General features: G+C 42.4%; 1 protein-coding gene across 3 annotated transcripts in view; it reads left to right on the top strand.

Annotated features, from left to right (window-relative positions):
* The window catches only part of LOC144937121 (phosphofurin acidic cluster sorting protein 2-like), a 44,972-nt gene extending 19,503 nt beyond the window's left edge, over positions 1 to 25,469 (top strand). The window contains exons 5-25 of one of the 3 annotated variants that reach the window (XM_078864408.1): positions 357 to 519; positions 1,303 to 1,388; positions 1,889 to 1,963; positions 2,558 to 2,617; positions 3,202 to 3,350; positions 4,926 to 5,010; positions 5,826 to 5,900; positions 6,590 to 6,711; positions 7,506 to 7,580; positions 9,805 to 9,928; positions 12,127 to 12,231; positions 13,691 to 13,797; positions 15,041 to 15,195; positions 15,909 to 16,019; positions 16,458 to 16,560; positions 16,865 to 16,907; positions 17,059 to 17,101; positions 17,469 to 17,649; positions 21,112 to 21,371; positions 22,614 to 22,727; positions 23,441 to 25,469. In XM_078864408.1, the coding sequence (XP_078720534.1) occupies positions 357 to 519; positions 1,303 to 1,388; positions 1,889 to 1,963; positions 2,558 to 2,617; positions 3,202 to 3,350; positions 4,926 to 5,010; positions 5,826 to 5,900; positions 6,590 to 6,711; positions 7,506 to 7,580; positions 9,805 to 9,928; positions 12,127 to 12,231; positions 13,691 to 13,797; positions 15,041 to 15,195; positions 15,909 to 16,019; positions 16,458 to 16,560; positions 16,865 to 16,907; positions 17,059 to 17,101; positions 17,469 to 17,649; positions 21,112 to 21,371; positions 22,614 to 22,727; positions 23,441 to 23,559 (2,355 nt within the window). In that variant the 3' untranslated portion in view covers positions 23,560 to 25,469. Of the gene's footprint in view, positions 1 to 356; positions 520 to 1,302; positions 1,389 to 1,888; positions 1,964 to 2,557; positions 2,618 to 3,201; positions 3,351 to 4,925; positions 5,020 to 5,825; positions 5,901 to 6,589; positions 6,712 to 7,505; positions 7,581 to 9,804; positions 9,929 to 12,126; positions 12,232 to 13,690; positions 13,798 to 15,040; positions 15,196 to 15,908; positions 16,020 to 16,457; positions 16,561 to 16,864; positions 16,908 to 17,058; positions 17,102 to 17,468; positions 17,650 to 21,111; positions 21,372 to 22,613; positions 22,728 to 23,440 lie in introns of all 3 variants that reach the window. The other 2 variants (XM_078864407.1, XM_078864409.1) reach the window with 2 other exon arrangements.
* The last annotated feature ends 486 nt before the right edge of the window (positions 25,470 to 25,955 follow it).

Here is a 25,955-nt window from a genome sequence, read left to right as displayed (position 1 = left end):
TGTCTTCAGCATTACATTAAGTCAAATTGAAGGTGCTTGTCTCTTGTACAATGGTCTATGGAGCTTTCGTTAATGGCCTCCATGTGCTCCATCACTTGGACATAGAAGAAATCTACATTGCCAATAATGTGCTTCAACAAAACACAATTGATCACTTTCGAAAACATCGTGCCAGCTTTAATTCTAGTAAGCGAAAGAGCGAGCGAGTGGGGGCTCCTTTGTTACGGTTTAAAAAAAAAATCTTCTCACGTAAATAATTGTAAACGACAGACTAAAAGCCAAAGTATGAAAAATGGTATAAACCGTTCCCGCCCGTAGTGGATTTCCCATTAACGCTGTTTGTGGCTCGTGAGCAGGTAATGCAGTGCCCCACGGATGGAAGGCAGATGCTGAGTCTGCACAGCAGCCTGAAAGAACAGACAGCGCGCGTGGCCGAGATTGCAATCTTCTCGCTGTCCAGCCAGCCCATCGACCACGAGGACGGTGGGCTGCAGGTGGCACCCAAACGCAAGTCCCTTGGTGAGAGGCCCTCGGTGTTGTTGAGTCAGAGTTGTCACTCTGATTGCGAAATTTTTACATTTAAACGATAGTTCGGATTTTTAACAAATGTTGTCTCATGAAGCTCGCCAAAGGTAAATCACCTTGATAATACCATACAATTCCATGACAAATCCACCATGAAGTGGTATTGTTTGTATATATATAGAGAGATTTTATTGTCATGAAAAAACCCAGAATACAAAGTGGATTTCAAAAAGGGGCCAAAAAATTGCAGATAACATGTGTAACAAACTCGACGTAATACACCCTCAAAATTCGGGATCGATCGAGGGCGTCCGGGCTCGCTGCCCTATCACGGTAATGGTAATGATGGGGAGCAGTGAATTTAAGGGGTAGGGGAAGAACATTTAATAAAGGGGATGGGGGGGGGGATAATGTAGTGGTTATTGTTAAAATATGCATTTGTAAATGTAATGCTACATTGAAGAAAAATTATTCAGCCATTTGTCAATCTACTTCTGGATGATGGCCTCTTCATGCCACGTCGTTTGACCATAATTCACCAAGCTGGTCAGCGAATAGTTCATAGCGCTGTGCAATATCCACCGTGCCACCACAACATTGACTATAAATCAAGAGAATATTAATCATCTTGGCAGGATTAAGCAAATAATTTTGATCGTTAAAGGTATTTATTTTTTACATGTCTCTATAATTATTTTGTCACGCAATTGTAGGACCGCTATGAATTATCGAAAACTTGCATAACATTGTGCTTGCTTTTAATGTGTGTTTGTGCAGAGCGCTCGCCAGACATGTACAACTTCTCGGAGGATGAGTATGAAAGCTTCTCTTCGGAGCAAGAGGGCAGCGATGAGCATGCGCCGGTGAGATCCTTTTGATGACGCATTTATTATACAGCATTCTCTTGGTACGCTTCACTGGCTGAGTCAAGAATGCATTAAAAAGTGGTAGAGTAGTGCGTAACACTGTCTTCAGTAGGGGGGGGCATACAGTAGCCTCGCTAGTTGAGAGGGATTTTTGTTTTATATCACATGCAAGATTAACATTCCTTAAGCTGGACGCTTATGCTTTGTAATGCTGAGTTTTTTTCCCACCTGAGCTCGTCTTGAGTTGTTAATCCGTGAACTGTAGCCTCGACGGTGTGCACAAGACCTTTAAGACCACCACCATCGCTTGTTCACGAGTTTAACATTGCGGTTACTTTCATGTGACACTTACAATTGCTGTCACATTAACTGGTAATGCTGCTGGCTTAGCGAACCCCCGTTGCGTTTAATAATATTTTTGTTTGCGGCACGATTTGTGAATTATTTATTGCCTCGGGGGAATAATCCCTCTGTGTAATCCTTTGTTCATTCTGTAGGATTTGTACGATGAGGATGATGATATCCGAAAGCCTAAGCCGAGACGGAAAAACCAACCCACGTCAATGGCACGGGTATGGGTGTTTGATGACGCATGCACTCGCAGAACAAACATACTTGCCATTCGGTCAAGCATCTGTAGCATAATGAAAGCAAAAGATACTTTAAAATAATTGATAACTGTGAACGATGACTCAATTCTCTTTCACGTTGTCTCCTTGCTGCGTGTTGGCTGGATGTTTTGTGGAGAACACGTGTGTTTCAGTGCGCAAACATAATAAGCGTGTCGGCTTTGAGAGGCACTTTAAATTGCGAGAGAAATTTGAAGGTCAAAATGAATCGTACCCACTTTTTTTTGATGCCACATTGTACGCACTGCTGTGTGGAAGTACCTTTGTACTGGCTTGACTCGGCCGTAATTGCTAGTTGTCTTGAAAAAAAAGCTTTGCTATTTGGTTTCCAAATGTATCTTTTCTAAAAAAAAGAATCAATTATTTTCTTCCGAGGTTTAAAATGTAATCTATACGCTTCATGAATACTTTGCGTTTGTTAACACAGCAAGACGCATTGTAACAAAATGTTTGCACCGCAATACAGATTTCCTTTGAGATCATCTTTGTGCTTCTGTTTTGACCCTAGTATAATGCGGTCTTTTGAATTTTTTTCAGCAACAAAACTTCAAACAGAAGTTCACAGCTTTACTCAGGCGATTTAAGGTCACCGACGAGGTAAGAGCAGACAGCATTTACACGTTTTTATGTGTTGCTCATGTTTGGATTATTAGAATGAAATAACTTGAAAATGCCTATTATTATTTATGATGGCATATTGGATTTCTCGTGACCTCCAGGCATCCTTCTTTTGAAGTATCTAGAATTTTATTTTCTGGAATGAATGAAAAAGATAAACCATGAACTTTCCACATTGGTGTTTCTGATGCGAGTGAAGCTTTTTCATTGTTAACTTTAAACCTCCTTATTCATCATAACCCTAGTCCCGCGATACACTCTAGGTTTTTTTAAGTAAACAACCAAAATTTATGATATATCCACCCCAACGCAGGTTGCTTTCACATTACGTTGCATTTGAAAATAGTGTGGTGACCCAGTGGTTGGTGTGTTTGCCTATGGGCACCAAGGCCCTGCCAGTTTAAATATATGCGTACACCCACCAAGAAAGTGCATTGGGGATCAATATTAAAAGGAGACCTAAAATTATTGAGTTCTCAACAGTAACCTTTCCCAATCGATGTGAAATGCAACAATGGTTATTTTTTTTCTCTCCGCGTCTTGCACTGCTCGCTCTACACCAGGTCCTGGACTCGGAGCCTGACCCACATCCTCAAGAGGTGGAAGACCTGGACTTCCTGTACAAGAGTCTGGACGTGTACAACCCCAGCGACAGTGGGCCTGAGATGGAGGAGGATGAGAGCCTTATGAGCACACCAAAGCCTAAGCTCAAGTAATGTGGGGGCCATGCGTCGTGGACACTGAATGAACGTCGAAATCGACACCCATTGGATGCAAAAAATATTCACTGCACCATGCACTTAACAAGCATGCCATGTATCGTGTAGTGCTCTGCACACAGCATTCGTTGGAGGCTATACATGGTTATCTATTGTATCAGTACCCCTACTTGATTTCTAATGACACTACTTGCTTGTCTACAAGCCATTTAGTATTGTGAAACCGATGACTCCATATCTCCATATCTTGGAGAAGTGCTTCGAATCTAGATTGTTAAAATATGTTAAGAGGATATTAAGATTGGCGGAAGACATGTGTAGAGGTTTGAATAAAATGTGTTGGCTTCGGTAATGTATCTGTTACTTTAGTGGAGTGTCTATAAACGGATCACCTCGTATTACATATGCAAACATCAAAGTTCCTATTTTTGACTTGTAGCTGTAGCTCCAAATGCTGTTCGCAAGCACTTAAGGCAGAACCAGCACATGAGGGTGGTGTGGACAGTTACTATACTTGGCCATCTTGTGTCTCCCCAATGCTGATGTTTATGTATGTGTGTGTTTTGAACTTTTTTCGCACTGTACGTAGCAAACCGTGCTAGTCGGATGTGTGAGGGAAGGACAACAAACTAAACACAAAAAGAAATTCTAAAGAAATGAGCTTTCAATTTAGATTTAAAAGTGCATCGCTCCAGTGACTTTCTAATATTGGAAGGAAGAATGTTCTAGATGGCCGCTGAAGCGCATCTTTAAGCACGCGATGCCTTACCAGGTGCTCCTATGAGGCTGAGTAGACCTGGGAAAGGGGGACCAATTACTGGTTCAGATGGTTTAAGAAGTAGCAGGCTTTCGCGACCAATATTATTCATAATAAACGTTTTTGGGTTGGATCGCGTTATTTATAAATGTGTCGTAACCCTCCACCACCCGACACGGCCAATCGGCAAAAAAGTGTCACGTTGACAAAAGACAAATAGTTCAGATACTTCTTGCATCTGATGTTATCCATGCGTGGCAATTAAAACTAGGTCGTTGGGATTATAACGCAGTACACTAGCCAAGCAATAATGCGTACGTACTAATGCACGTGTACTCCACACTCACATACTATAAACTCGCCCTCTTGCAAAAAGCTGTAACTATGTGTCACTTTTAATGAAGTGTTTGTTTCTACCCAATTTAGACTTACATTTAAAATGGCAATTAGAATCCCTCTGATATCGATCATATTTTGTACAAAAGAAGTATTAACAAGTACAATGTAACATGTTGTACAGTTTATAGTTACGAGCATATACTTTAGGGTCTTTTTGCAGCTTACTTATAGAACGCTCGCCACTCACACACCGTTACATGCCACATTCCACACCCTGCCGTGCATGCGCCATGCTTATTAAACCATTCTCTACTTTGAACGTTGCTAAACAAACCGAGCAGTAAAAAATACATTTAGTTTTCCTCTTCGTAAGGCTTTATTACTTTTGACTAAACGGCTTTCATGGTTTTGTCTTCCAAGTCACCAAAGTTAAAGCATTTTACGTACACTTTTTTTTCCTCATGTCTTGCAGACCCTTTTTCGAAGGCATGTCTCACTCGAGCTCGCAGACAGAGCTGGGCAGCGTACAAAGCCTGCGCAGCCAGACACGCGAGTCTGTGAGTCCAGTGAGTGTTGGGTTGCCCTACACACACACACAGAGGCAAAGGTCTTGCCCGTACAGCCTCTGTATACTGTCAGGGCAAGAGCTGTTTGTGAACACCTCGACTGAAGGTCAAATCGGCTCACAAGCGGGAGCGCGTGTGTATCCAGCATTGTGTGTGTGTATATGTATGTTGAACTTGTGCTCGCTAACAGCACTTGCCCCTACAGTCTGTTAAGGCTATATGGGGGATCTTTATCTTTGTCTTTTGTTGAACTTCTTTCGCACCCTATGTCGCCAATCATGCCAATCATGCTAATCGGAGTGTATCGTAGGGTAGTGTATAGTATGTTTGTATGTATGTTGAACTTCTTTTGCGCCGTACATAGCCAGGCCATGTTAATCGGAGTTGCGCTCGGCCCAACCTATTGTCTCCCCCAGTGCTGTGCACACCGCACCTAATGTTGAATTTCACATGAAATCAAAAGTACATTCGATGTTCAAGCAATTGTTATAGCATAAGGCTGTTTATGGCTGAATCGACCGAGGGGAGGTCAAGGATAGGTTCAGATATAACGCCACTGGTGTTAGCCGTGGCCAGATTCGAGTGAAGTCTGCTAACCACTACACAACCGCTTCCCAAACAAAGACTGCCATGCAAAGACACACGTGTGTGCGCGTGTGTACGTTCGTGCATTTTTGGCACCTCTTGTTTTGTAATTTAAGCTCGTGGGAGCTTTGTGCTCATCGATATGTACACTTGAGGATGACTTGCCATAGTTAATTTGAAAGAGGTGTTTCATTATTGCGTGCTGTTTCCCCAATTACCAGGTAGATGGAGAGAGACCTAAGCCTTCCATTAGCAGGCATCAGTTGGGAGAAACCATCACAGAAAGCATTTCCATGGTAAACGCCGGCTTGTTTTGCATGCATGCTTGACGCACATTGTATTTTTATAGCTTTTAGTATTCACATTGAGATATTGGCAAAATGTATTGCAATTGCACAAAATGTGAATGGTTGCATTCCAATGACAATGATGAAATGTTTGGGAACGTAATGGTAGCTGTATGCATTGACTCTGCAAGTCACATGCTGGGTGCACACACACACACACACCTGCCCTATTGCTGCTGTGTTTGTGCACTGCACAGCTTGCCGTTGTATTCAGAAAACACCTAATTTCATAACAGGAAACTATGCAAAGTTCCCCATTGTATTTTGGCTTGAGCCCCTGTACTTAAATGTGTTTTAATCATTTATTGTGATTAAATGTTTACAAAAAAATTTGCATTTGGTTGAAAAGTGACAGAGGCCATCTGGGAAGCTTTTTACTCCAGCAGAAAGTACATTTTCTCAGATTGGCCTCCATTTAGATAACCAATTACCCCATAAAAAATAAAAAATAAAATTATTAAAAGCCTCTGACAGTTTTCTGCAACAGCTGAGCACTTTCATGCCATCGTTTGACATGTTAATGGTCACTTAGCACCGATGTGAAATGTCAGACCGTACAAAGCTAAATTCATTTTCCTGAGTAATTGCTGGGCCAGTAATTGTGAGTTTATTGATTGTTTTTTTTCTTTCCCGATCAGGAGGGCGAGGAGAGGGAAGGCAGTGTGTTTGAAATGAGCCTTCGGGAAGTTGGAATAGACCGTCTTCCCCCTTCTGCTAAAATCAGCAAAACCGAGTCGCTCATCATCTCATCATCCCCAAGGTAACGCTTCCTCAAACGTCCACGTAATTTCCTCCCCCCCACCACCACCACCTCTTGCCGTAGTCATGGCAACATAATTATTTAGCCTCCACTGTCAGAATACCACCTACTCCTTGTTTGCTGAAAGGTGAGTTAGGCTTCTAAAAGGTCATATAAATAGCAGAATCCGTGTCCCTAAGGCTAAGTCATTAATGGTTGCATATATCTATGCATTTCATTCCTGCTGAATTGGTCACATGGCATTTTCTTTATCTCTTTGCAATTCATTTGCCTTTTTTTACTTTGCTGCTGCAGAAATAGGTTTAGTTTCATTATCTGAATTGCAGCACAGCGGTTAAATATTATGAAATGAAGCTCTGAAATGAAATACAAAAATAAGCTTTTTTCATGATATTATTGTAAATAAGCCTATATGCTTGTGTCTATATACACATTCCTTATTCATTCTCAAATATCACGACCTTTATTTCACTTAGAAAAATACAGATGAAAGTGCGGTAGCTTAATACACACAATTGTGCTTTTAAAGTACTCGTGCCCTGAAGGTAGCACACCCATTCATTGTAATTGGACTCTATAATTGTAAAGAGCAGCTCTATGATGTGCTTGTGGGTTGTACCGGGAGCGGTGCGGTGTGTAAACATCGCCACTGGGGAGACAAAGGCGACCGGACGTGTTGCTGGCCAACCCACCCCCTCGTGTACCGTGCTGCCCTTCACAGGTGCTCGCTAACAGCACTTGCCCCAACAGTCTGTGTTGGCTATACGGGGGATCTTTGTCTTTGTTTTGCTCAGCATGAGGTCCAACGTTCCTGAAGATGCTCCCAGTGCATGGGGTGAAACATCAGACATCGTGCCAAACAACACACGGTACAGCTCGGAATCACATCGGAGAGCTACACATCGCATGCACAAAAACCTACTCGCTGACACTGTGAAGACTGCATGTGCTGTGGTGATGTCAACGTTATGTTTGTTTTCCGACTTCTCGTTGAAACCTCCGTGTGCCAAGGCCCTTAAAGATTGTTTCCACTTCAGTGTTCTTTCGGTAATTTGTGCCCAGAGGTAATCTGTAGCATCTTTAGTTAGAATGATGGCACTTGAGTCTTTGCAAACAACGCTCAAAGTGGAATATGCTTATCTTTTTGTTTGTTTTTCCCCTTGATTGAATGGAACCTGCAAACAGCCGACCGAGTGTGTAGAAGCATAAGATGATGTTGCATATTAAACCTATACGAATTGAATATGCATGCTGATGTTAGCATGCTGTATATATTTAAATGGCCACTTTTGCTCATTGTAATTCCATTAAAAAAGCATTCTATAATCGTCCACTGTTATTTATGTAAATTATAGCAGGAGGGTATGGGAAAGGAAAAGCATTGGAACTGTGTTTATCGTTGTTTACGCAGACCACAGTTTCCTGTGGCTGACGTTGTATTTCCACGTGAATGGCACGGTGGCTCAAACTTTTGTTTACAGCTTTTTATAAAGCTTGGTGGGAGCCGAGCGGGGTGGCATGCACAGCCAAATGCCAGAGCACGTGTCGGGGCACAAAGGGCACATGCCTGGCCAGAAAGGGCATGTGTGCCAGGCACAACAACAAGGGGCTCCAGCCCAGGCGAGATCACATTCCCTCCCCTGAGCTCTTATTTCTGCCTCACCCTGTGAACAAAACGCTTTTGTCCATAATGGAGGTTTTTGGGTGAGATCGCGTAAATATAAATGTGTCGTTAAACCCGCCACCACCCGACAGCCAATTGGTAAGGTTTGTCACGTAAACAAAACGTGCCAATTTGTTACTAGTTCAGCACACCGGTGTGTTGGAGAGTAAACCCACAACATTCACAAAAAAAAACTCTTTTATGGTTATCCAACAAAACAAACTGGCGAACACTGCAGCTAGGTGATTTGTCTCCATTCCTAGCCTGTAATCGCAATTCAATTCCTATGATCGATTATGACTGCCAATGGGAACGGCGGAATCGTGGGGGGGGGGGTCGGGGGGGAGCAGATTACATGGAGCCTGCCCTGAAGTTCGGGAAGGCCCGTAAACCAGACCAACCTGGTGGAATCCCTCTTGAAACATATTTCATGGCCAAAAAATAGCGTGATGTGCGGTGTGTAACATGAGTGGCGTGTTGTCTTTATTTCCATCGTCTTCTTTACTGTATTCAGCACCATCGTGGTAGGTTTGCCATTCCCAGTAGTCCAAGTAGTGGGCCGAAAAGCTTGAGTAGTAGTCTCTGTGTTTCTGAATTGGAAATCTGGTGGACCAAATATGAGTCCTGTTGGACTGGTAGGCCAATTCGTAGTCCCAGTGGGCCTAATTATAGTCCCTTGGTCGCAGTATATATGATTGGCAAACCCGGTGGTGTCCGTGGTGCTCCAGGTGATCTAAATTGGTATTCAACATAGATCCTTCTGGTCTGCGAGTTGCAGTCTAATGTGTAGCCCACACATTGCCAATACATTTCAATGGCAAGTGTGACAGCTAGATTTGTCCACAATCGCTATTGAAATATTTAGCCGATGCGACAGATATGCTTTCCGTTGGCGCTAGGCTGTCTGGAATCTGCCAAACCCGCTATTCTGGCTGGCTGCGATCAGCTATGCTCTGCTAAGCTAAGCATAGCCAAAGCTCTGTTAAGCCAGATTCACCGCCATAGGATCACAATAGAATCCTACTATATTGCATTCATATTTCCTGGCAGAATCCATGTTTGAATCACCTTCAAACGAAAAGGAGATTGTTAACATGGGAATTTCCTTTCGAATAATTGTGATTCTTGCAAGAAAACTAAACTATGTTTTATTTTACCAGGTAAGCCCCACTGAGCCTCTCTTTTTACAAAAGCTACCTGGTCATAAATGTCAGCTCATCGAAGTGGCTTATCACGTGAAAATTTATATCGGCCAAATTCTCTTAAACGCATGTTGAGTCGAAACGTAGAGGGCAAAAACTGTAGGACCCGGATAAAAGTCCACTCGACCACGGGGGAGAACACGCAAATTCCGAATATACCGGCGATTGCGGGGCTACACCTTGAATGTTTTGGCTGAATGCCTCTTGCCGTGCTGTCGTTTTTTGCAGTAAGGTGGAATTGAAGCAACAAAGGCGAGCGCGCAGCACGTCCTTGCGGGAGCGTCCGTCGGAGCGCGGTTTGCCAGAGAGGGGTGACTCTGAGAGGTCCCCCGAGTCCCTGCACGCCTCGCAGGTTTGTGCCGAGTGCAGTTGCATACTTGTCAAACCACACGGTTTACCCGTATTCTAGCACAGAGAAATTGAGTTTTCAGGTCCATACGGCATACAGCCTTTTCAATACGGGCGCATTTTTTTTGGTATATTTGTGTTTCTCCCTTGTGATGGTACTTTGTAGGATGAACGTTGAGATTTATAAGGGCACGGGGTGACCTATAAGGTCTGAATTGGTCTGTAATAAGGTAGGCACTGATAAGTGGTTGACAGGTATGCGGTTGCGCCACCCAGTTTTAATGTAAAAAACGCTGTCAACCAGTGTGACCACGCTTGCCGTGCACGGTGAGAAACTCGTCAGACGAGGGGGGAGAGCGTTTAAGCTGGAAAATTAACGGGAGAAAATGTCTCTGTTCTGGTAATTGCCCCAATTTCGTGATATATGCATTTATTAACATTTGTCAGAAATTACTGAACAGATCAAACGTATGTCGGTAGTTAACCAAGCGCAAAAATGGACTGTTAAAATTACAAATATATTTTTAGGTGGAGTGCATGTTGTACGATCAAACACCCAAAGGCAGCTGCTCTCCTTACGTGGTTACAAGCTGCTTTGTGGTGATTTGTGAATCATTTAATGATAGGATCAAGAAACCAATGTAATCATTCTTTGCGCAGTTTAGAATGCTGGTATACACTTAGATTTTTAAAATAGCCCTGCATAATCGCGCACATGCACACACGGTGTATTATTTTGTTAATAAGCTAGAGTAAAATTGTGGACCACAGATTTGCGGTTCTTTTATATCTATTTTTTATGTTAAACAAGTTAACACCATGGGTGTACAATATATTCCGTTTTCTTTCACTCCACAATTTTAATCATCGACCCATTTAATTAGAACGAGTTTAATATTTATTAAGGAATGTCATGAATTTATGTAGGGAAATAATACAACTGTTTCACACGTAACCATGCTACAATTGAAATGGTGTCAACGTGATTAAACTGGCGGGCGTGCTTGGCTTGGGTGAGAGCCAGAAGCTGCTGCTACTTCCCAACTGAAAAAATAAGGTTCTGGAGATGTTTCATTAGCTCCTCATGGTGGATTCTCTCAGAATTGCACCTTCACGAGGATCTTTATCTTGAGTACATTTAAATGTTCTTAGGTTTTTTTGGTAAAGTCACGTAGGTAAAAAAATTAAAATTAATAAAAATAAAAATCACGACGTTTCGGAGGCAACACAAGCTTCCGTCTTCAGGTGGAACCGTCACAGCCCGATAGCTGATACAGCTAGCTGATACAGCTAGCTGATACAGCTAGCTGATACAGCTAGCTGTGACGGTTCCACCTGAAGACGGAAGCTTGTGTTGCCTCCGAAACGTCGTGATTTTTATTTTATTTTACTTTTATTAATTTTATTTTTTTTACCTACGTGACTTTACCGAAAAAACCTAAGAATATGAATCCTTGCAGTCACAAAAGCTTCAAATCTACATTTAAATGCTCTTGGCAGGTTTGTTAACAAGCAGTTGTATAAGGTACTGCCATCAAATATTCACGCGATGGAACGTTAAAGTATAGATTGTGACGAATTATGTTTCAAACCAAGTCCTCGCATTTAGACTGCAGTGTTCTGGTTTGGCCGGAATGCAGCTGAACCTCATCAGATCTCAGAAGCTCAGCGGGATTTTTAGCCTGGATATTTTACGGACGAATCGCCGCCATACACAAATAGGGTTACGGAATTTATATATCGTGGGCAGCAGAGGGCAGTGCAGCACAATCCATTGTTGCACTACACCTCAATGCCCCTCACACTTCCCTCCAACGATTCGCACCGGCTAGTGCGGTGAAGATTCGTCAAGTAAACTCCCGTGACCCACACAATGTGTGTAGGCCCGAATCTCGCAGTGTATTTTAGAAAGGGCTGTGGATCTATAATCAACTGCGATGGATTATTCGCATAATGGAATAAGAAATTACAGGTGAAGTGATTTCTGTATGTTTTTAGCTGAGAAACCAAACGTTTCATTAGACTAATTAGACTCTTGTTATCTGGGAATGGACCAATGACTCTGCACCTGGTTCTGCGTTAGTAGCTGCAGAAATTACACTTGATTTTCCACTTTAAAATCTTTCTGATAAAACAATGCATGCAAACCGCAAACGAATAAGAGACTTGGAACTGATTTTTTTCTAAAACCCCCCTTTTCAGACGCCCAGAAAAACTGTGTACGATCAACTCAATCAGATCTTGAGTTCCGAGGATCAACTTCCAGAGAGCATCATCCTGGTCAGCACGTCTGACTGGCAGGGACAGGTACGGGAAAGAGAACTTATTAACATTATAGTTTCTTTATCTTTGGGACCTTTTTGCCGGTATCAAAATGATGAACGACAATGCATATATTATCAGAGCATATTTGTTTGCATGTTTTGCCTCAAGTACGTGTAGTTAATGCAGACTTGATGCCTTGCAATAGGTATCTATTTGTTGTTTGAACTTCTTAACACCTGCTTTATTGCCAGAAAGGGTAAAGCCTATTCTTATAGTTTCCTTGGTTTTTTATTGTTAAACGTTGTAAAGATGCAGCCCGACAATTGCTTGCTCACGCCATTCCTGACGGAAAGGCCTCCACTAGAGGAAGCTGTCGCAAGACCCTCTAGAAAAGGGTATTTTTGACCTACTCGTCCGCAATGGACAGACATCTTGAAAAGTGGTGGCATGTACTCGCCACGCTTTACCCCACAATATGCGACCTATGAATGGGCCTTACAGTGGCTCTTGAGATCGAATCAAACTGGCGACCTCTGACTAACAAGACCAGTATGCTAAATATTACACCTCGGCTCGGCAGCAGCAGCTGTATCTATCTGTAATCTAGAAAGCCTCTGCAATTTCATGGCACAGTAAAATTATAAATGCAGTACACAGTCATAATTGAGTGCATTTAGCATCTGCTTCTGTTGAGCTCCTCTTGTACGGCATGCACTTAAGCATCCTAAATATGCTAATCGTCCCAACTCGATTTGCTCAATTTTCCAAGCTATCTGAAAAAATAAAACGTGACAGTAATAAACATGTGACTTATCAAGTGAAATTTGCTTAGGAGAAAATAAATACCCTGTAAATGTGTAGGTGGATTGTCCACATTGCTACGAACCTGGCCTCAACTAAAATCAGTGGCTCGTGATGTCTAAGCCATTTCTGAACCCACCCAACCCATTCACATATCAGCACTGATTAGTGTGGTAAAGTGTGGTCAGACAACTCCCATGATTATCGTGGTAAATCAGCATCAGCATTAGGGAGACAAAGGCGTGTGGACATGGCGCTTCCACAACGTTTGGATGGTTTGCTTTTATAATACTACTAACGAGTAAAAAAAACCTTTGCTAACAGTGCATGTCCAACCTCTGGTGAGCAATAAACATTATTGGAGGTGTCTGGCATGCCTGTGTGTGTGTGAGAGAGCTGCGATTGTGTAGCGGTTAGCGTGCTGCGCTACAAACCCGGTGACCCGGCTTAGATTCCCACGCGTGGTCAACAATAGTGACGATTATCTGAACCGGTCCTGGGCCTCGTCCATAAATGAGTACCTGGTGCGGTGTGTAAACATCGCCATTCGGGAGACATAGGCGGGCCCGGGCGTGGTGCTGGCCACCCCACCCCCACGTGTGCCGTCCCAACCTTCATAGGTGCTCGCTAACAGCGCTTGCCCCAACAGTCAACTGAAGGCTATACGGGGGATCTTTGTCTTCGTTTTGTGTGAGAGCAGTATGTGGCAGAGTGCCTGCAGGAGAGGGGGCAGCCTGTGGTCTGCACCTGCTCCTCTGCTGATGTGCAAGCCGCCTTCAGCAACATCGTCTCTCGCGTGCAGCGCTTGTAAGCAACTTCATTCAATTTCTTTAACGTGTCCACTTATCCGTGTGTCTCTTTGTATATTCATCAAACGGTTATCATGAATCCAAGGATTAACTCAAGGATAAACATCACGCTCAGTGGCTCTCCGCTGTGACTGCTTGTGTATTTGGACTTGAGTATTAATGAGTGTTATTTTATGCGTGCCCTCGAGGAGTCCTGGTGGTATTAAAAAAAACGTGAATGTTTGCTTCACATGTCTATCGGTTGCTGCCAAAAAATATATTTGGCAACGTTAAGCGAAAAAACATTTGTGAAGTACGGCTACTTGCATCATGCAAGGCATATCTCGAAGTATTTGTGGACCATATATGAGGCATTTAATTTAAGATATTAAGCATTTTATTTTTATTTTGGCAGGTAAGGCCCACTGAGCTATATAGCTTTTTTCAGAAACGACCTGACCACAAATGTGAGCACGACGATGTGGCTTATCACGTGGAAATTTCCAGCAGCCAAATACTCTTAAGCGCATGCTTCTACTGTGCACCCATAGATATATACTGTCTGCATGCATTAAAGGGAGGAAGGTGGGTTGGAAAATAAATGTTTTCAAATGAATATTAACTTTCTCTTTGCCAACCCGAATTTGTGCTTGCTTTGGCATAGTTGGTATCCTCATTCCAAGAGGCATTTTCATTTGATGTATGAGAAGCAGATTGTTTTATGTTAGTGCTTTGAGTTTCATTTTGTCTTTGATGTACCCATAACAAAGAAATGCAGTGTTTATTAAAAAAAAAATAGTGTTATTTAATCTCAGGCGGACAATCTATATATATCTGTTAGTTGTTGCAGGCGTGTTATTTGCAGGACCAGGAATTGATTTTGGTTTAAATAGTTTTATATCCAGATTGTATTTCCTTGCACAGGAGCAGAAGTCAATTGTTGCATGCAAAACAAGGGTGCTTGCAAGGCAATTCATCGTCTTTTAAAATGTGTTAAGTGCAGGAAACAAAATCTTACGTTCATGTGATTCCCAACGGTTAAAATAATCGCATTCAAAAGAGAAAAACACCTTTATGAAAGCAGTTTAAGCTGATCCCCGACCACCGTCCTATCACTCTGAGGGATTTATCGCTTCGCCAAACCACCATGTTTTAATAAATACGGTGTATTTATAAAACGTATATAAAATTTCAAGGTAACAAAAAAAAACACATTTGAAACTTGTGTTGTGTTTGTGTCTCTCCGTTCATCTCCATGACAGTTGTAACACGAACGCACAGACGCCTCACCCGATCCGACTGGCAGTGGCGGGCGGGCAGAGCTACCTGAGTTATGTGTTACGGCACTTTGTGGAACAGCTGTCAAACAAGACGCCCGACTGGCTCGGCTACCTCCGCTTCCTGCTCATCCCGCTCGGTCTGTCGCTAAGCCAGCTTGGAAACAACCATTGTGCCCAAACATATAGAGTATCCTGGAATAGATATCCATTACCTTTCCTACGACCAAATTACCCAGAATGCTCCCAGATCTCAGAAGCCGATCACATTTGAGCGTGCGTAGTACTTTGAACGGTTGACCACCGCGCACAAACGGTTTGTCATCGGGCCTCCTCGGCTATGTGGTGGGCAGAAGCAGAGGGCAAGTACATCAAAATGCATTGTTGTACTGTACACCTGCCTTCGCCAACCCACACTGACTGGTATGGAGAAGTACCGTCAAGTGGCCTTAATGATCCACAGATGTGGGGAGGGCCTCATCCAGCAGTGGATGGGCAACAGTGATCAGCATGTCAACCTTAAGTTAAAATACAAAGGCTCTGGCTATTATTGCTCAAGCTGTCTGCCCATGGCCTTTAGTTGTGATGTTTTTGTCAGCGAGTTGAAGTTGGTAACCTACCTAGATCCTCTACCAACTTTTATATTTGTATCTATGTATGTTGAATTTCTTTCGCACCGTACATGGCCAACCGCAAATAAATGTTTCAATACATATTTATCACAAATGTGTCTTTGCTGTATTAGATCTATTTCATCATGTTATTTTGTATTGCATGAAATTAATCGATTTCTTTTTAATGCAAAGCATGCATTCTTTGCCCAACCGCCTGAAACATGCCTGTCCACCAACAGCTCCCCACCCACTTGCGAAGTACCTGGCCACCATTGATGGCAAATACGGCAACGCTTTCATGGACGCGGCGTGGAGGGAATTGTTCAGTCGCGCCGAGGCTCCCGTCACAGGTATTCGTTCATATCGCACTGGCCCATATTTTACATTGCATCAGTGGAAAGATTTTCTTTTTCCAAAGGCCCCTTCTTAGGTTGGGGTTCTTAAGTACAAGTTTTCACGCCTACTCCTTTGATGATATCTTTATTGGTCCTGAGCCCCCCCCCTTTCACTCACCCGCTTTAAAGAATTGTCAAACAATCCTCGTGACTGGCACGGCGTACGGAGGCCTTTATTTGGCAGTGGATTGATAAGGGCTATATATTATTATTATTACCATCTTGTACTTTGCACGTGCTAAATAAATGTAAAAAAATCGTCACCAGGTTTGGACTTTACGTTCGCCCTCGACGTACAGAAATGAAGCTGCTGGTACATGAACGAAGCTGCGCTCCGCTGTGTTGTTTGTGCTGTAAAAAAAAAAAAGGTAAAATCCTCGTATGTCCTTTCAGAGCCGCTGGACGTGGCGTCGCGCGTCCTGCAGTTTGTAAGTGGAGCTGTGGTCACGCACCAGCTGCCAATTGCCGAGGCCATGCTCACGTACAAGCAAAAGAGGTGTGTAACGGCCGCACGCACTCGCCTCTCCGTACGCTGGCACGTTATCAAGCAGGCTCGTCGCCTGCATTATTTAGATTACGTGTGTCGCTCATGCGTAGCAAATACGTATTGCTGCCATGCTTTGGTTTGGTTCTACGGGGTGCAGTCTCGGAGCTGCACTTGATCCAATTCCACGATGTGAATTTTTTTTGTCTCAGATTGAAATTGCTGAGATTGTACTAGACAGGACATGTTTGATTTTGTTTCTATCTTCCTTCAAAAAATGTGTGCATAATATATTGGGTTTTTTTTTTCCCAACAGCCCAGATGAAGATTCTTGCCAGAAGTTTATTCCCTTTGTCAGTGTAAGTGAAATTCACCTATTACTTATTTTGCATGCATATTTTTCTTAAATAATGAGCATTTATCAAGATCAAAGGTCAGTATTTGTATGATGCTGTGCCATATGTTAAGTCAACAAGAAACAGAAATCTTATCTAACGTATTCGTTTACAGGTTGTGGTTGTCGGAATAGTGGAACACTCTTTGCCCGGATCAGGTAAATACCTTTGTTCAACTCACAAAGCAAACCTTAAGTAACGCTTCAGTGCTTGAGATAAGAGGCCACTGTCCTCCAGCCCACCCCTCCCATGCCCTTCTCTTCCTCCCTGAGTGAGTGAGTTCCCACTTGCTCCGCCAAGGCCTCTTCCCCACACTCGGCATAAAAACAAGCCACCACTTCATCCCACTCAACACTCGACTCCCTCTCTCTCAACTTAACTTAACAGTCGATTTCCCACCCCCTTCACCACCCCCCACCTACCCCCCTTCCATCTTCCCATCTTAACACCACAATTAGCAAAGCTTTTATGCCCCCTGTACACCACCGGGCTGTCGCATTTACATCCTTGGCCATGTTATTTCAGGCGATTCGGACGATGGGATGCTCGCCACTCCAAGTTCCACGGCCCTCACCTGTACTCCTCCCTCCACGGGCTCTGCGGGCAGTGGGCCCACGCTCGGCCCAAGCCAGGGAGTGCCAGCGCGAGAGGTGGTCGCTACTCCGCCCTCGTCCCCGTCCGTCACCAGTGGACTGACTGCCTCGGGGTACGATGCTCGCGCGACGATACGGCCGCACTTCTGCTGCGCTCGTGTAGACTTGCATCAGTTGCCCCCCTCGACATTTAATCCCAGTGTGCTCAATGGAAGAAAATTGTTGACGTCTCTCTGCCTCCAATCATATACATGCGCCCAATAAAAATTCCCTTTCTTTATGCTTTATTTTATATTTTGTATGCTTATCTTTCAGTTCCTCATTTTATCTCAGAGTTCTAATAAAAACATAAAATATATTTTCGACGTGAAAACAGGCTCATCGATTGAAAAATCGATGTTTATGTTCACAATATACGTATGGAATTGTGCATATAACAATCAGTTATGCAGATTTTATGTAGTTTAACACGTAGGCTTTCGCGACCAATATTGTTCATAATCAACGATTTTTGGGTTTAGATCGCGTTATTTATAAATGTGTCGTAACCCTCCACCACCCGACACGGCCAATCAGTAAAAAAAGTGTCACGTTGACAAAAGACAAATAGTTCACTGCTTTAGCCCACCGGTGTGTTGAAGCGTGAAACCACAACATTTACAATTTGAGTACGACGTTTCGCTGGTAATTGCATCCAGCATCATCGGGCAATTCGCCAGAATGGTGAGGCTCTGCTGTGTCTCCCGTTCTTATATAGAGCAGCAGCAGGGTGACGTCATCATTAACTCATTAACTCATCAGGTGCAAAGATTTGAGGGGGGGGGTTATTGTAATTATATACTTGATTAGTAATAAGGCTATTGTTACGATGCGAGTTGTAGATTAGTAATCATTTGGAATGTGTTCTATTGTGATTATGCTACATTAATAATCAGTTAGTGCTTGTTTCCCTTATAAGGAATTGTAATGCATCTTATTTAATAATACGCTTCCAGGCCGCACTAAGCCTGTAGCTGTCTGAGCGATTAAAGTTATTTCTGTTTCTCTCAATCTCAATGGATTCTCTAATTAGTCTTTGCCAGTAGTAACTAGTTTTACACAACACTTCAACGTTGTCAAAATCAATTGAGTGTCCCTGTTGACAAGCATGTTCTGCCACTGCCGACAGTTGTGTTTGCGATAGTTTAATATTTCTCTGGTGTTTTTTTAGTCTTACACTAACGTTACGCCCTGTCTGTCCAATATAGCATCTGCCACATACACAATTAATCCGATATACACCTTCTGTTGATAATTTAGGTAATTCGTCTTTAGTGCACGTTACTAATTGTTGAATTTTGTGTACTGTACCAAATCTTACTGTAATGTTTTGCTTTTGCAAAACACGGGCTAATTTGTCAGTTACTCCTGAGATAAATGGTATTTTTATTGTTTTAATAATCTGATCGCTTTCAGCAGTGTTGCTTTGCGATCGTGATTTGGCATTTAGTGCTCTGTTAATTTGAGCATTATTGTAGCCATTCTGTCTTAGTGCTTCTTTAACATGTTTAATCTCTCTCACTAGACTTTCATCATCTGACACTGTTTTAGCCCGATGTATGAGCGTCTTGATTAGAGAGGATTTCTGAGCTGGGTGATGATGCGATTTCGCATTCAGATAGGCATCAGTGTGCGTTTGCTTTCTGTAAACGCTGTGTGTTATTTTACCATTTAGGCCATGCCCAAGTAAAATATCCAGGAACGGGAGTGTGTTATTCACCTCCATTTCCATGGTGAACTGAATGGCCGGGTTTTGTGCATTGAGATGATTTAGAAAATCGTTAAGTGTATCTTTACCATGTGGCCAGACAACCAAAGTGTCATCCACATATCTAAACCAAAAGGATGGTTTTAATGTGCTCGAGCACATTAAAGCCTCGAGCACATTAAAACCATCCTTTTGGTTTAGATATGTGGATGACACTTTGGTTGTCTGGCCACATGGTAAAGATACACTTAACGATTTTCTAAATCATCTCAATGCACAAAACCCGGCCATTCAGTTCACCATGGAAATGGAGGTGAATAACACACTCCCGTTCCTGGATATTTTACTTGGGCATGGCCTAAATGGTAAAATAACACACAGCGTTTACAGAAAGCAAACGCACACTGATGCCTATCTGAATGCGAAATCGCATCATCACCCAGCTCAGAAATCCTCTCTAATCAAGACGCTCATACGTCGGGCTAAAACAGTGTCAGATGATGAAAGTCTAGTGAGAGAGATTAAACATGTTAAAGAAGCACTAAGACAGAATGGCTACAATAATGCTCAAATTAACAGAGCACTAAATGCCAAATCACGATCGCAAAGCAACACTGCTGAAAGCGATCAGATTATTAAAACAATAAAAATACCATTTATCTCAGGAGTAACTGACAAATTAGCCCGTGTTTTGCAAAAGCAAAACATTACAGTAAGATTTGGTACAGTACACAAAATTCAACAATTAGTAACGTGCACTAAAGACGAATTACCTAAATTATCAACAGAAGGTGTATATCGGATTAATTGTGTATGTGGCAGATGCTATATTGGACAGACAGGGCGTAACGTTAGTGTAAGACTAAAAGAACACCAGAGAAATATTAAACTATCGCAAACACAACTGTCGGCAGTGGCAGAACATGCTTGTCAACAGGGACACTCAATTGATTTTGACAACGTTGAAGTGTTGTGTAAAACTAGTTACTACTGGCAAAGACTAATTAGAGAATCCATTGAGATTGAGAGAAACAGAAATAACTTTAATCGCTCAGACAGCTACAGGCTTAGTGCGGCCTGGAAGCGTATTATTAAATAAGATGCATTACAATTCCTTATAAGGGAAACAAGCACTAACTGATTATTAATGTAGCATAATCACAATAGAACACATTCCAAATGATTACTAATCTACAACTCGCATCGTAACAATAGCCTTATTACTAATCAAGTATATAATTACAATAACCCCCCCCCTCAAATCTTTGCACCTGATGAGTTAATGATGACGTCACCCTGCTGCTGCTCTATATAAGAACGGGAGACACAGCAGAGCCTCACCATTCTGGCGAATTGCCCGATGATGCTGGATGCAATTACCAGCGAAACGTCGTACTCAAATTGTAAATGTTGTGGTTTCACGCTTCAACACACCGGTGGGCTAAAGCAGTGAACTATTTGTCTTTTGTCAACGTGACACTTTTTTTACTGATTGGCCGTGTCGGGTGGTGGAGGGTTACGACACATTTATAAATAACGCGATCTAAACCCAAAAATCGTTGATTATGAACAGATTTTATGTACATGTAAATTTGAGGCTAATTGAGCCAACAAACCCTTTACAAGTGAGACCAAAAAAAGCCCAATAAACATGACCAACACGTTGGTAAAAACAAGACAGAAATGTAAATTATTTAATCTAATGGCCCCCAAATTGTACCAATTCGTCAAATACCTAATAATGTCGGCAGACAAATCCTTGCACACGCGCAAATCCTTGGGCTGACGGACCGCTTAACCATCGCTCTCCTTATTTCCCTGAACTCAGCGCATCCGGTGGCAGTGGACCGCATACATCCAGCCCCGGCACGGAGCTCATGGGGCTGCAAGTGGACTACTGGGCGACTCCTGCCGGCTGGCCTGCCGAGCGCAAGGCCGGTGGGGAGAAGCGCGAAGGGCCGGCCGCCAAGAATACGCTCAAGAGCAACTTCCGCTCGCTCGTCGTGAGCCGCTTGCCGTCCAGCGGAGACAGCCTGCCCACCGCCACCATGTCCATGACAGTCGTCACTCAGGAGAAGAACAAGAAGGGTAAGGCAGGCGACGGAGTTGTGGAGACGTCGAAGCTGTCCGCCGTTCTTGGTTGTCGCTCCGCAGCGAGGTGCAGCGGCCAGCACCGTTTAAATTGGTGGTTCTTAACCTTCACTGCAGCCTTGCACCCCTTTGGTTCGCAATCAATCGTAAAATAATGTTAATAAATACATAGGGTTTGATGGAACAAAGTAGTTGTACTTACGTGCCCGTGGTTAATTTGTGTTTCGATTATTTGCCTTCTAAAAAAATACGGCATGTCTCGCGCCCCCAGAAAGGGCATCTCGCACCCCCAAGGCGGTGCGTGCCCCCCAAGTTAAGAACCACTGGTTTAAGTACCGGCGTAGGTTGTCCCGAGTTTTGTTTTTGGCGAGTTGTGCAGAACGCGGAACAATTTGCAATTCAACCTGATAACATCGGAGAGCTGACCAACACCGTTGCCTGAACTGATTGCCGGTGCATTGTTAACACCACAGTTTTGTTTCCTTACCACGTCCAGGATTTGAGTTCCGCCTCGCCTTGCATTGTGAAGGCATTTCCGCTCTCCATTCCTGTGGAGCCCCACTGAGCTTTAACTCTTCCCTTGAGTGCCGAAGTGTGTTATATTCTTGAAGGGGATTACACTTGTTTTTTATATATGTGGTACATTTTTTTGTTATCAGCAGAGGGCAGTGCAGTCAACATGTATTGTTGTGCTGTATTATCCTCCCAGCGTCCTTTTCCATGGCTTTACAAGCATGGTAATAGATGTTACAATAACACTCATGATCCATGGCAAGAGAACGCTCTCAGCATGCAATGGTTTGACAAAAGTGCTTCTTCCTATGGCTGATGTAGATGTTGAGCAACAACTAATTTTACCTTCAGATGGTGGAGCCAGTGTAATTGCATCAGGAGTGTAGCCCAGTGTATCGCTGTGATACCTCCTTCGTATTTGTGAATTGTGCATTGAGCTGTTAAAAGTTCCATGGTCTGTTCTTGGTGACCACACTCGAACACTGGAAAGTTTTAAATGTTCCATTTGTGTGTCAATAACCACATCTGCCATGGTGTGTGCGGATGCGGTTTTGGGTTGCCCCATAAGCTTCGCAGAAGAGAAATATCTGTTCTATGCACAACTGGATTTATTGACAATGATGCGGTACAAAAAATTGCCTGCGGTCCATCTGTTTTGTCCATGTGACCACTTGTAAATGCGTGTTATTTATCACCACCCCTCCCGCCGCGCACGTGCCTGTCCAGTGATGTTTCTCACCAAAAAGCCCAAGGACAAAGAATCTGAGCCCAAGAGTCAGGTCATGGAAGGGATCAACCGCCTCATTTGCACAGCCAAGCACCAACAGACCATGCTTAGAGGTTTGTTAATTCTTAACGTTCAGAAATGTCATCGTGATGTTTTTTTTTTTCAGGCTTAAGGACACGAATGAATCAAATACAAGGGTTATTTAAGTCTGCGCATTAAATGTGTTTTCTTCGATGTGAGTGATATAGTTGGGTTATTTGATTTTAATCGTAAATTATCCAAGCCACAGTGCTAATCATGAGATGAATAAGGGAATGCGTTTCATGAAAACACACCCAATGTTTAAAAAATCATGGTCTTATTCTGATTTGAGTAGTTAAGCATCGTTACATTGGCAATAGAAAATATAAACGGTGGACAGGGTTATATTCTATTCTTCCGTATGGTATTTTGCCATGTGCAAGGGTTTTATTACAGCAGTGCTATTTAAAAAAAAACAGAGGAAGCATTGTCATGGTTAGATATGTTATTTTACTGTTTGTAAGATTGTATTTGCACAAGTTTTTGCAGGTGTCCAATATATCTTTCCAATGTGCATTGGGCCTATATCTACCGCGTATTGTTCGGCACGATATCTTTCATTTATTGCCACATGCTGGGAGGTTTTCAGAAACTCGGTTTGGCTCCTGCAGAAGCTCGCAGCACGTGGAGCAAAGAACGTCAGACATAAATACCAAACAACACGCGGTGCAACCTAAAAACATGTCGGAGAACTGCTACGGGTGCATTTGACGGAGGATTTTCACACGATTCTTTTCATCCACAGTGACCATTGACGGAGTGGAGTGGAACGATGTGAAGTTTTTCCAGCTGGCAGCTCAGTGGTCCACGCACGTCAAGCACTTTCCTGTGGGCGTCTTCGGCTACTCCAAACCCACCTGCTAAAGAGGGGCACTGCTCCCCACGGAGGCTGCCCGAGTCAGATTCGGTGTTCACCAGAACCGAAGGGACCCGGTTCAGCGTAGTCGCGGAGGTATGAGAGAGCCTAGCGACATAAAGCTGCCTATTTGACGAAAGTGGCATAGTTAGCCCAAACTCGAAGGCATCATCGTGGAACATCGTCGTGGAATGTTGTCTTCGCATGCAAACACCTACTGCCAAAATAACCTACTAATTTGAGGGTGGACCATTATAAGCTAAATGAGTGGCTAGTGGTTGCTTTCAAGGTTTTTTTGTGTCAAAATAAACTCTTTTGAAATGTACCTCCATCAGCTTCACTCACATCAAAGTGTCTTGGCCAAGTTATTTCAAGGGCAGAGTGCGGGCTAGCGTGTAATGTGTTTAGGTGTATGGCACTATAGTCTTAAGGGTTATTTTTGTTAACACGGGGATATGTTGTCCCTTTGCCTTAGCAGTGTTCAATATGTATTAAGCGTAATGTTCGTTTTTTCCAGTTTTTTTTTAAGTTTGGCCAGAGCACAACTGCACCATGTTTGTAATAAGAAAAAAAGGTCAATTTTGTGTTCATGGTTTGCTTTTCTGAGCCAAACACATGTAAGGTGTCGGTGCGTGTGTATATGGGCACACATTTGTGCAAATTGTTACTGTTACTGAAATATCATTTGCCCTAGCTGTTTAACTGTCAGTTTGTTGCTTTGCACAGCATTGTTTTATTTTGTGTTGGATATACATTCTTGCCTCTGGTTTTTATTAATCAGAAAACAAAATAAGTATTGCACATTTTTGTTATTTACTTGAGCCTAATTTGGTTTATTTTTTTCAAACGATGCACACATCTGAAATACTGCTGTTTTCAGCTGAACCAAATGCCGATTGCTTAACCCCACACTGGCCTTTTAAGAAGAAAAAAAATTGTTGTGCCGTTAAGTTGAGATGGGGCAGTGTTGCAGTTTGGACAAGAGGTGGCATCGTTTGCAGTTGTTTCCCAGCTCTAGAATTCAAAACCCAATTCGCTTGCCTTTTTGGCTCCTGTAACTTTTCACGAAAGCACAACATTACTTTTTACTTTTTTTAGATGTTTATTTTGTGCACTGTAAATTACACTCCTTGTGTATATATATATAAACTGTCATTTGTTAAAATGTGATGTGTATTACTTTATGCGTACGTTTGTGAAAGCACTGATTTTGCTAATTTGTGTTCACAAAAGGGCTTTTTTGCTACATATAAATGTATGCTCACTAGGTTTTACACTGCATAAATATATTGTTGGCTTTATTTTGACATCTGGACAATGTTGAGAAATGCGACCACAGGTGAAATTATATGTACATTGATCAGTTAATTGCCCATTTGCCGGAACCTGAAATTTGTAACAAAAATAATCTTGTTTTTTGTATTGTGTTGTGTTGAAAGCTGTGAATGTTCAAATATATGGAACTCTTAAAAGGAAAAAAAGGATGTGATTGGGCTTATCAACATTGTATTTTGGAAGAGCCAATCTTAAGCATTTGGGGCCTTGTGCAAAGTGTATTTTGGAACTCCTAGTTCTGGCATTAAGGATTGGGAGATCTTGCACCTAAAGTTACTGTACATCTCTTAATATGTGGGTTGGTCATGGCTTATATGCTCACAATTTCATTAAATAGCCATTTCAAGCCTTGTTGGGGGCCTGGTGCTTTTACACACATTGCATGCCCCTTAATTCCGGCTCTTGTTCACATGTACAATTTTTATAGCTTGAAATGACGCATATCGCTCAACCGTTGCAATATATGCTGTTAGCTGCTGTTTTACTCAAAAAAAATGTTGGTGGATTTTTTTTTTCTCATTTTATGAGTGGGTTGTGTGGATTTAGTGTTGGACAAAATGTACCGAATAAGTCTTAAAATAAAATGGATTCGATTAATGCTGTTAAATCTCTCGGTTTAATTTTTTCTTCCTTTTATGTCCGAATTACCAATTTATTTTGTTTGGTGTTAATATTTAAATAAAATACATATCTATTTCATCATTACACCTATAACATTTGTTGACTTGTCAACAATACTTAAAGTCCGTTTTAATTCAAGATATTGCTGCAAAAACTTTGGGTCACCAATTTATGTCACCATCATGAACATTACAAAAATACCATTGTCCTGTCATTCCACTGCTCAATGAAGGCATCTCCACATGTTCTACCAACTTGACCACTGCTCCCCACAATAATGACCTGAATGAATTAAATTAGTGGAAATATCGCTCAATATTATTAAATCTTTTATGTTTGCTTCAGTGTGCAAGAGCTTTGATAACCGTATCAATGTTTTCTGTCATGCCTTTTTATCGTGTTCTTTGATACTCATTAAGTCTTTCAAAATCCGATTGATATGTGGCTA

The sequence above is a fragment of the Lampetra fluviatilis genome, chromosome 18, assembly GCF_964198595.1.
Source record: "Lampetra fluviatilis chromosome 18, kcLamFluv1.1, whole genome shotgun sequence".
NCBI lineage: Eukaryota > Metazoa > Chordata > Hyperoartia > Petromyzontiformes > Petromyzontidae > Lampetra > Lampetra fluviatilis.
This window is presented reverse-complemented; position numbering and strand designations above follow the sequence as displayed.